General features: G+C 40.7%; 1 protein-coding gene across 1 annotated transcript in view; it reads right to left on the bottom strand.

The window, feature by feature from the left end:
* Window positions 1–3,394: 3,394 nt before the first annotated feature.
* The window catches only part of elk4 (ETS transcription factor ELK4), a 31,161-nt gene continuing 23,515 nt past the window's right edge, over window positions 3,395–11,040 (bottom strand). Inside the window, exons 5-6 of the mRNA XM_056274287.1 lie at window positions 4,098–4,217; window positions 3,395–3,991 (exon numbers count right to left, since the gene is read on the bottom strand). Coding sequence (XP_056130262.1) covers window positions 3,893–3,991; window positions 4,098–4,217 — 219 coding nt within the window. The 3' untranslated portion in view covers window positions 3,395–3,892. The remainder of the gene's footprint in view (window positions 3,992–4,097; window positions 4,218–11,040) is intronic.

Here is an 11,040-nt window from a genome sequence, read left to right as displayed (position 1 = left end):
CCATACTTTATAGAATATATACACTACCGTTCAAAAGTTTGGGATCACCCAAACAATTTCGTGTTTTCCATGAAAAGTCACACTTATTCACCACCATATGTTGTGAAATGAATAGAAAATAGAGTCAAGACATTGACAGGGTTAGAAATAATGATTTGTATTTGAAATAAGATTTTTTTTACATCAAACTTTGCTTTCGTCAAAGAATCCTCCATTTGCAGCAATTACAGCATTGCAGACCTTTGGCATTCTAGCTGTTAATTTGTTGAGGTAATCTGGAGAAATTGCACCCCACGCTTCCAGAAGCAGCTCCCACAAGTTGGATTGGTTGGATGGGCACTTCTTTGAGCAGATTGAGTTTCTGGAGCATCACATTTGTGGGGTCAATTAAACGCTCAAAATGGCCAGAAAAAGAGAACTTTCATCTGAAACTCGACAGTCTATTCTTGTTCTTAGAAATGAAGGCTATTCCATGCGAGAAATTGCTAAGAAATTGAAGATTTCCTACACCGGTGTGTACTACTCCCTTCAGAGGACAGCACAAACAGGCTCTAACAGGTACTATTTAATGAAGATGCCAGTTGGGGACCTGTGAGGCGTCTGTTTCTCAAACTAGAGACTCTAATGTACTTATCTTCTTGCTCAGTTGTGCAACGCGGCCTCCCACTTCTTTTTCTACTCTGGTTAGAGCCTGTTTGTGCTGTCCTCTGAAGGGAGTAGTACACACCGGTGGAGGAAATCTTCAATTTCTTAGCAATTTCTCGCATGGAATAGCCTTCATTTCTAAGAACAAGAATAGACTGTCGAGTTTCAGATGAAAGTTCTCTTTTTCTGGCCATTTTGAGCGTTTAATTGACCCCACAAATGTGATGCTCCAGAAACTCAATCTGCTCAAAGAAGTGCCCATCCAACCAATCCAACTTGTGGGAGCTGCTTCTGGAAGCGTGGGGTGCAATTTCTCCAGATTACCTCAACAAATTAACAGCTAGAATGCCAAAGGTCTGCAATGCTGTAATTGCTGCAAATGGAGGATTCTTTGACGAAAGCAAAGTTTGATGTAAAAAAAATCTTATTTCAAATACAAATCATTATTTCTAACCTTGTCAATGTCTTGACTCTATTTTCTATTCATTTCACAACATATGGTGGTGAATAAGTGTGACTTTTCATGGAAAACACAAAATTGTTTGGGTGATCCCAAACTTTTGAACGGTAGTGTGTATATATATATATATATATATATATATATATATATATATATATATATATATATATATATATACATACATACACCTTGTTTTTTTTTTCAAGCTAGTAGAAAAAATTAATCCAGAACCAAGAGTCCTTTACCTACACCGAAATAACGCTTCGTGTTCACTATGGTGTTTGGTGTTTCATTCTCTTCAGAGAAATGTGCGCTATTCAGGAAGATTAACAAAATTCTTCACAGCGAGATAATATGGGGAAAGTAGTTGAATCTTTCACAAGTTCAAGTTGGAAAAGAGGTCCCCCCCCCCCAACATGAAAACCAATGCTAGCTGAATTAACCAGGCTGAGGAAAAAAAGGAGGCGCAGTATTCTTAAATGATGCAGTCAGAGTCCAGACGTCAATCCTGTAGAAAACCTATGGGCAGACCATAAAGAGGAGTGTGCACAGGATGTCCGCTTGTAATGTCATGGAGCTTGGACTCTTGGTGAGGTGAAAATGTATAAACAATAAAAGAAATCCTTAGTATAAATATGTTAAATTGGTAGAAAGCTATCCAGACTTGCTACTGTTAAGTGATAAAGACACGAGTCTTGTAAGAGTTAATTAAAAGGTGGGCGCACTAAGGCTCAGTGTTAAAGGCTATCCAATCCTATGTGGCCATATGTGCTTCTCTTTTGACTGCTGGTTACGACGTAAATCAAAGTGAAAAGAGTCTGGTTAAATTAGTTGTTTTTTTAGGCCTCAGGCCCATAAGAACTAGAAAAATGAAAACTGTGTACACCTTAAATATCCACTGTATATGCTTTTGAGTAGATTTGCCATCATAACCATCTAAGCAGATTTGAAAATTAGGGTCTACAGTTGGGGATACATTGTTGGTTTATGGACATGTGCCATTGGCACATCTTGGTTTGTGTAAAATATGTCCTTGCAAAGCTTCCTTACTGTACACAGATGCAGTGTTGCCAACTGAATAGTAATAGATCCTCTAACAAACCTGCAATGTGAAGGTACTGACAACATGAATAAATGATCCCTCTGAAGTGCTAATACGGACTTCTAGGGCTTTCATTTGGTCTAAGCACAAATATGGCATAGAAAACAACAGTAAACCTACACAAGTGTATAACAAATATTGCAAACTACTACCCCATACTACCTATTCAATTACAAGACTCCACTTAAGCAAGTTAAAACTCTGACATGGGCTTGGTTGTGGTAAGGCACAGTATACAAACAACTGATTTTAGACTATAGGGGTGGGTGTCTTATTTGAGTAAAGATCAAATTTCCCACTGGACATTAGTTGGTCATCCATCCCTTGGCTGGAGCAACACAATGGTAAATAAACACTTCGGCACTGTGATTATTTATCCAAGTGTCACATGTAAACAAGTTCGATTTAATAGTCCACGCTAGAAAGCATAGAGATATGTAATTTAGCTCTTGAATCTGTCTCTCACATTTATGGCTTTTATGTTATTTCAATAAAGGGGTGTATAGCTTTCAAGCCTCAAGTACCACAAAAAAGTGTCAGTTGGCAGGAAAGATGCTGAAACCCTGAAGGACTGCTTTCTACAGTCCACAGTAAGGGTTCAAAGTCAATGGGATAAAGATGGCTAAGGCTAAGTTAAGGTAAACGCTAGGCTGGTTAGTCTCTAGCCTCCGGGAGACGGAGGTATGGTTTGGATTAACGTTGGAGTTATGGCTTTACTGACTTGTCAAGAACCCAAAAGCCAACTGGCTGGAGACAGACACACCAGGCAATGCTAGCTCCTAGGGCTTATCTACTGTTCATACAGTAGGTGCTGGGCACATTTACATTACAACTGATAAAAAGGAGGTATTGTTCAAGGTTCAGTGAGAATATGGCCACATGTCATAGTAAGACAATTAAAGTAAGAATTCTAGCTATGACTACTGTTCGCCAACACCTTCCACAAAGCTAGCACTGTACACACAGGCATGTTTAGTAACCTCTGACATTTTACTTCAGAATGGTGTAAAGATAAGAATTTTAAGTAAACAAGCAAATCAGGTTAAAGCGCGGCCCTTCAACATGAACAAAAGGGGAAATTAAGCAGGAGAGCCTGTTCAAATGTAAAAGTCCTCAAAGCAAAGTGGGTAGGAATTGCTACGGGTTTGTTTGTTTGTTTTTTTTTGTTTCATAAAGTAGTTTGACAAATAAACAGGAACAGAATCCAATAGCCAATTCCATCATTCTAAGCATTTATGTGAATTTCTGGCTGCTCAGTGTGTAATCCACATGCAGTGAGAGCTGTGATGGAAACTGTTTCTTCTACCCAACAGATAAACGATCCCAAAAAGACAGCAAAAAAGAAAAAACTGTAAGGAATTAATGATGTGTCTGTTCAATAGCATCCTTGGGGCACAAATACTTAATCAGAACTGCATGAAACGAACTGTTACTGTTTAACTGTGTTACGTAGTCAATCAGCCTGGACTCAGTACAAAATCTATCACAACCTTTCATCCACAATTCTGATTGTAGTGTCACTTCTGTGGCAGTGAACTAGTAGCTCTGAACAAAATTACAAGCGCCAACGTGGCGGGGAATGACAGGGACCCTCCCCAATCCCAAATTAGTGTCCTTTATTTAGGAATTGGGGAGCAGAGGTCAAAAAGGTCTGGGTGTCTACGGTCAAGGAGGGGGATTTACCCCTATGTCTTCTGGGGGTCTGGAGAAATGGGCCCTGGTGTGTTGGTTCCATCCAGATTGTGAACTGGGATCTGGAATTGAGGGGTGAGCACTGATGGAAACTAGAACAGAGCAAAGCAGAACAACATGTCAGGTCAGATTGGGAAGACAGGCTGCAAAAACTGAAGAGATGCTAGCTGCAGAGAAAGGTGTGAATAATGTACTGACTTGGAACAGATGTGCGCCCTGGCGACGTGTGGCAGGACTGAGGGGGGCAACTGGACTGAGCGTACTCCAGAAGTGGATGTTGGACAGCAGAGGACTGGGAGTCAACAACAGAGTGGGAGTCTGAGGAACAGAGACAGACACAAAGATTGAGTGGGACAGATTTATGCTTGAGTTACACTTACTTTAGCTTATAGTCAACATTACTTTTAAGAGACATCTGATCCTAAAGGTCAGTTTAAAGAGATGACATCACTGTATATTCAAACAGTCCCCTGTGGCTGCCCTAATCTAGCTTTTTCTCTCTTCATCTCTTTACACTGCTTGTTTGCATATTGTAGATGGACTGCACCCAGACTGTAAAGAAGTCTAATCACAATGCAAGCATAACCACTCCCTTACCTAGTTTGTAAAACCAGAAATAGAGACAGACACCATGGACCTGCTAGTGATTCAAAGAGCTTAGATGCAGATCGTGCATTTTTAACATTGGTTTGAAGCCAGCTGACTCTTATTTCACCCCCCATTACTCTCACTTCTGTGCAGCACAAATGCTATAACTTAATCATTCAGGGGAAAAAAACAGAAAGCAGATGAAGCGAAGCGCCTGTTGACAACAGCCAAGACAATCCAGTGGCCCAAGATAAAAGCCCAGCCTTACGAGGCCAGTGGTCTCATGACCACAGAGTAATGAAGCTGACAGTTTCGGGAGAAGCAGAATAACAAGAGAATTTTCTGCCCAGATTTAAGAGTCCTGACAGCCACACAGAAGCACACACGGTCATGAGGTCTTAAAAAAAGGGGGGGGGCAGCTAATAACAAACATCACAACAACAAGATGCCAACACCATTGAGCAAGGCCTCATTGCTGCTACACTGCTACCACCTTGTGGACACAAGTAATTCTCTAGGTGTGTGGTCCTGGTCTAATGTGAAGTCTGGAAACCTGAGCAGGGAGCAGATCTGCCCAATTTTTATGGAGTGAGAAGTGACTTTTAGAAAGTAAAGGCCCAACTATTGCTCCACTTTCATTTTGGGTATGTTTCCTGTCCACACAGTGAAAACAATTTTACATCAAGCAGGCAATAGCTGGTGATTGTGTTCACCTGTAGCCTGACACCCAAGGGTCCGACACAACTGATGGCTCAGGGCCAGAATCAGAGTCATGGGTAAGTCCCTTTAAATATGGTCTTTCCCACCCTTGTATCATTCATCCATCATACTCACTGTCATACTTACCCGTGCTCAAAAAAAAAAAGCTTACGAAAGAAACATACGAGGCTACAAAAAGAGGGTTTTTCTACTTTTGTGGAGGCAACAATACTCCTGGGTGGAAAACAGTGACTGTGGTATGTTTTGTACAGTTTGCTGGCGATTCCCTGCAAATGCTGATCGAGGGGGTTCATTTTTTAAAGTGACTGACAATTATCGAAAACATGCTCTCAACGCGCACAACAAAAGTAGAAACCATTTGCAGTGTATGCTAGCTAAGGGGATGGCGGACAACCCGTCATTAGGCTCTCTTAACATCTGATCAATATGGGCAAACACTGGAACACGTGCATACAAACAAATGTTATAAAAATAATGTTAAAATGTTGTAAAAATTAATCAGTTGTAGATAAGAATCAATTGTATTTTACTTGACACACTATATGAGGAAACAATCAGATGTATAGTGTTTTATACAATCAATCTACTACTACTACTACTACTACTACTTTTGGTTGCTCCCGTTAGGGGTCGCCACAGCAAATCATCCATTTTCCATCTCTTCTTGTCCTCTGCAACTTCCTCTGTCACGCATGACCTGCATGTCCTCCCTCGTCACATCCATAAACCTCTTTGGCCTTCCTCTTTTCTTCTCCCCTGGCAGCTCCATATTCAGCATCCTTCTCCCAATATACCCAGCATCTCTCCTCTCCTCTGTCCAAACCATTACAATCTTGCCTTTCTTGCTTTGTCTCCAAGCTGTCTAACCTGAGCTGTTCCTCTAATATACTACTCGTTCCTAATCCTGTCCTCCTTCGTCACTCCCAACGAAAATCTTAGCGCCTTCAGCTATGCCACCTCCAGCACCACCTCCTGTCTTTTCATCGGTGCCACCATCTGCAAAACCATACAACATGTCTGGTCTCACTACCATCTTGTAAACCTTCCCTTTAATTCTTGTCGGTACCCTTCTGTTGCAAATAACTCTTGATACTCTTCTCCACCCACTCCACCCTGCTTAGACTTTTTTCTTCAGTGATATGGTTCCCCCTTCGCTGAAGTTTGCCATCAGACCAACTCTGAAAAATAATAATTTAGATTCTAGTGACCAAAACAACTACCGGCCTATTTTCCAATTTACCATTCATGTCCAAAATCATTGAGAGGGTAGCTGCATCTCAACTCCAGATCTACCTTGATAACAATAATGTCTTTGAACAATTCCAATCTAGCTTTCGCCCCAAACATAGCACAGAAACAGCCCTGGTTAAGATCACTAATGACCTCCTTCGTGCAGCTGACTCCGGTCTACTCTCTATCCTCATCCTCCTTGACCTCACTGCAGCCTTTGATACTAAATGCCGCCAGCTCCTCATGGATCGTCTGTCTTGCACTGGAGTTGGGACCAGTGTATCAGTGGTTTGTTTCCTTCCTTACAGACAGGACACATTTTGTACAAATTAAGAATTACCAGTCAGAAAGTCTGACAGTTCCTCGTGGAGTTCCACAGGGTTCAGTGTTGGGGCCACTCCTATTTATTATTTACCTCCTCCCTCTTGGCAACATCTTCCAGCACTATGATATCCATTTCCACTGCTATGCTGATGATACACAGCTTTATTTGTCCACTAAGCGCACTTCCACTCTCCCCTCCAGTACCTCACTGTGTGTCTCCATGATATAAAAATATGGATGACTAACAATTATCTGAAATTCAGCACTAGTAAAACTAAGCTACTCCTCATTCACACTAAATCTACACTCAAAAACTAATATTTGCTCACTCCCCATTGATGTAGCCACCATACCTGTCTCCGCTTAGGCGAAGAGCCTTGGTGTTATGCTAGATAGTACCCTTTCCTTTTCCAGTCATATAAACAATGTCTCCCGGATTGTCTTTTCCCATCTGTGAAACTTCTGTTTTAACACAACACCCTACAGAAGTCTTAGTCAATGTTTTGGTCATATCACGCACTTATTACTGCAATGCGATGCTGGCAGGCATCACCAACAAACTTATTCACCGACTGCAACTCATCCAGAATTCTGCAGCACGGATTATAACATATTCAAAGTCCACTGACCATGTCTCTCCCCTGCTGATACAATTACGCTGGCTTCCTGTGTCACGGTGGATTAATTTTAGAATTTTATCATTAACATTAAAAGTTCTTCATATTCTATCCCCTGCTTATCTCACAGACCTCCTTCAGACTTAACACTCCATAACACTCCATCTCGCTCCCTGCAGTCTTCACCAGCAGGTCTATTGGCACTACCAACTATCAATCTCCGCACAGTAAGTGCCAGGGCTTTCTCCTGTGCTGCACCCAAACTCTGGAACTCCATTCCCCGCCACATCCGCTTACTAGACTAGAATTCAAAACTGCTCTTAAAACCGACCTTTTTAAACAAGCATACTCACTTTAACAGCATCAAATTCTTTTTTTTAACTCCTGCTGATGTATGCTCTATTGCTTATTGTGTGTTTTACTGTTGATTGCACTAATGTTTTTACTACTTTGTTTTATTGTATTTGATGTAAGGTGACCTTAAGTGTCATGAAAGGCAACTTTAAATAAAATGTTTATTATTATTATTCTCACTACAGATCACAATGTCATCCGCGAACATCACAGTCCACGGAGACTCCTGCCTGATCTCGTCTGTCAACCTGTCCATCACCTCTGCAAACAAGATCCTTGATGTAATCCCACCTCCACCTTGAACCCATCTGTCATTCCTACTGCACACCTCACCACTGTCACACTGCCCTCACACACATCCTGCACCATTCTTACATACTTCTCTGCCACTCCTGAATTCCTCATACAATTCCACATCTCCTCTCTCAGCACCCTGTCATATGCTTTCTCTAAATTCACATACACAATGTAACTCTTTCTGACCTTCTCTATACTTCTCCATCAACATTCTCAAAGCAAACATAATATATGTAGTGCTCTTTTCTGGCATGAAACCATACTATTGCTCGCTAATCATCACCTCTCCTCTTAACGTGGTTTCCACTACTCTTTCCCATATCTTCATGTTGTGGCTGATCAACTTTATACCTCTGTAGTTACTACAGCTCTGCATATCACCCTTATTCTTGAAAACTAGTATGCTTCTCCACTACTCAGGCATCCTCTCACTTTCAAAGATTGTGTTAATCTAGTTAAAAACTCCACTGCCATCTGTCCCACACATCTCCATGCCTCCACAAGTATGTCATCTGGACCAACTGCCTTTCCACTCTTCATCCTCTTCATAGCTACCCACATTTCCTCCTTGCTAATCCACCACACTTCCTGGTTCAATATCCCCACATCATACAGCTCTCTCTCTCTCTCTCCATCAGCCCCTCAAAGTACTCCTTCCTCCTTCTCAACAAACTCTTCTTGCTTGTCAGCACATTTCAATCTTAATCCTTCATCGCCCTAACCTTTTATACCATTTTATACAATGCACCACATCTGATGCATCCAGTCGCTGTGTTTCTTTGTATCTGCTTCACGTCTCCCGGCTTTTGGATCGTCTTTGCCTTAAACAACTGCTTTTGGGTTTCGTTTCTTGGGTTACCTAATTGTTATATTTTGGCTTTGACCTACGCCTGGATTGAGACAACGAGTTAAGAACACAGACTTCAAATAGAGAAACGGCAAACCGGCAAGCTAGCTAAACCTAGCTAGTTTAGCTATCGAGGCTAGCTTGGTCCGTTTCTGGCTAGCATTGGTGCGGTGAGATAACCCAGACTTGGTAGTGTTACAATTAACTATCGATTTCCACACTGAGGCACAAGATGGGACCAAAGAAGGCAAGTACAATTACAGACGAGGAAGCTGAAGACATAAAGAAATCTCTAAACTTTATGTCAGAAGAGATCGCAAAAATCTCTAAAGAGCAGAAACTGATAATGGACTTGATAGGAGAAATAAAAGACCTGAGAAGACAAAATGATGACAAAGATAAAAAAAAAATTTTTTTAAAAACATACTGAAGGGCCATGTGGCAGACCTGGAACAATACTCCAGGATGAATGACCTGATTATTAGCGGCTTGGAAATCCGGCCCCGGTCCTACGCCAGGGCTGCAGCAAAGGATCCAGAGCCCACCGAGCCTGACCTGGTCTCCCTCGAGCAGCAAGTGATCACCTTCTTCAACAGTAAGGGGATAAAAGTGGACCGCAGAGACATCGAGGCGTGTCATCCTCTTCCCCAAAAATATAAAAATGTGAAATCAGCCATAATAATTCACTTTGTGAGCAGAAAACAAAAAAGCACTGCTCAAGCAGGGAAGAAAGCTGAAAGGCACCGATGTGTATCTCAACGAGCACTTGATGAAGAAAAATGCAGACATCGCCAGACAAGCACACATCTTGAAGAAGCGAAACAGGATTCAATCAACATGGACAACAAACTAAAGTGTTCATAAAACTGAATGGATGTCCAGAGGAAGCTAAAGTACTGGCCATCAAGGACACTGCAGAGCTGGACAAGTGTCAGAGATGACAACCCTTGGAGAACAGCAAAGGTAATAATTCTGATACCCATGACAATTACAACCCATGACAAGCCTCCTTGACACGTCATTCATCTCCAACTGGAGATATTAATCAACAAGTACTGATCTCAGAATATGAAACAGTAGGACTGAAAACCTTTGAATTCACCGAACATAAAGGACATGATATGGAGAATGATACTGATCCTGAGAACAATTTCTACATCAACACACACAACCACTGCGAATACTATACTGAGGAACAGTTTAACAGAAATTCAGAAATGAATGGAGTAACATCAATTATACATTTCAATAGTAGGAGCCTGAATTCAAACCTTTCAAAGATCCAACACTGTTTAAGACAGCTGAAGAACCAATTCAATGCAATAGCAATCGCTGAAACCTGGTTTAATGAGGAACAAACGGCTATGGTCGACATTGAGGGACATGAGATGTATTCTATGAATAGGAATCCAAAAAAAAGGGGTGGAGGAGTTGCTTTATACATTGACAAAAACTATAATTGTAAATCTATAAAAGTATGTCACAAGTAGTAGACAATATCATGGAATGTATTACCGTAGAAACAGAACTAGAAAAATAAAAAAAATACTAATAAGCTGTATATACAGAACTCCAGGATCATGTATTGATACATTTAGGGAAACATTATTGGAGATGTATGAGAACATAAATAATAAGAAAATGGTTTTTGTTTGTGGGGACTTCAATATTGATTTGTTAAACCCACTTACGATACCACTACAGAATTCATTAATTCAATGTACAGTATGAGCCTGTATCCCTCAATCACACACCCGACCAGAATAACAACTAACAGTGCTACACTAATTGATAATATATTCACTATTGTAACTGATAGGAAAGTAATAAGTGGGTTAATAATAAATGACACAAGCGACCATCTGCCAGTGTTTGCAGTCATTCAGAGCTGTACAGGGGCAAATAAGGATGTTACAACACACAAAATAATTAGACAAAAAACAGAAGGGACAATTTTTTTTTAAACGATCTGATGGTACAACACTGGAATAAAGTATATGTGGAAGATGTAGACAAAGCCTATGACACATTTTTGTTGATAACAACGGCTCTTTATGAAAAAAAACTGTCCTCTAGTTAAGAAATAAGTAAAACAGAAAATTACTGAAAAGCCATGGTTAACTAAGGGATTATTAAACTCATGTAAGAAGGAAAATGTATTATA

The sequence above is a fragment of the Lampris incognitus genome, chromosome 2 (assembly GCF_029633865.1).
Source record: "Lampris incognitus isolate fLamInc1 chromosome 2, fLamInc1.hap2, whole genome shotgun sequence".
Classification (NCBI taxonomy): domain Eukaryota; kingdom Metazoa; phylum Chordata; class Actinopteri; order Lampriformes; family Lampridae; genus Lampris; species Lampris incognitus.
The sequence above is the reverse complement of the archived record's forward strand: the minus strand, read 5'-3'. Positions and strand labels throughout refer to the sequence as shown.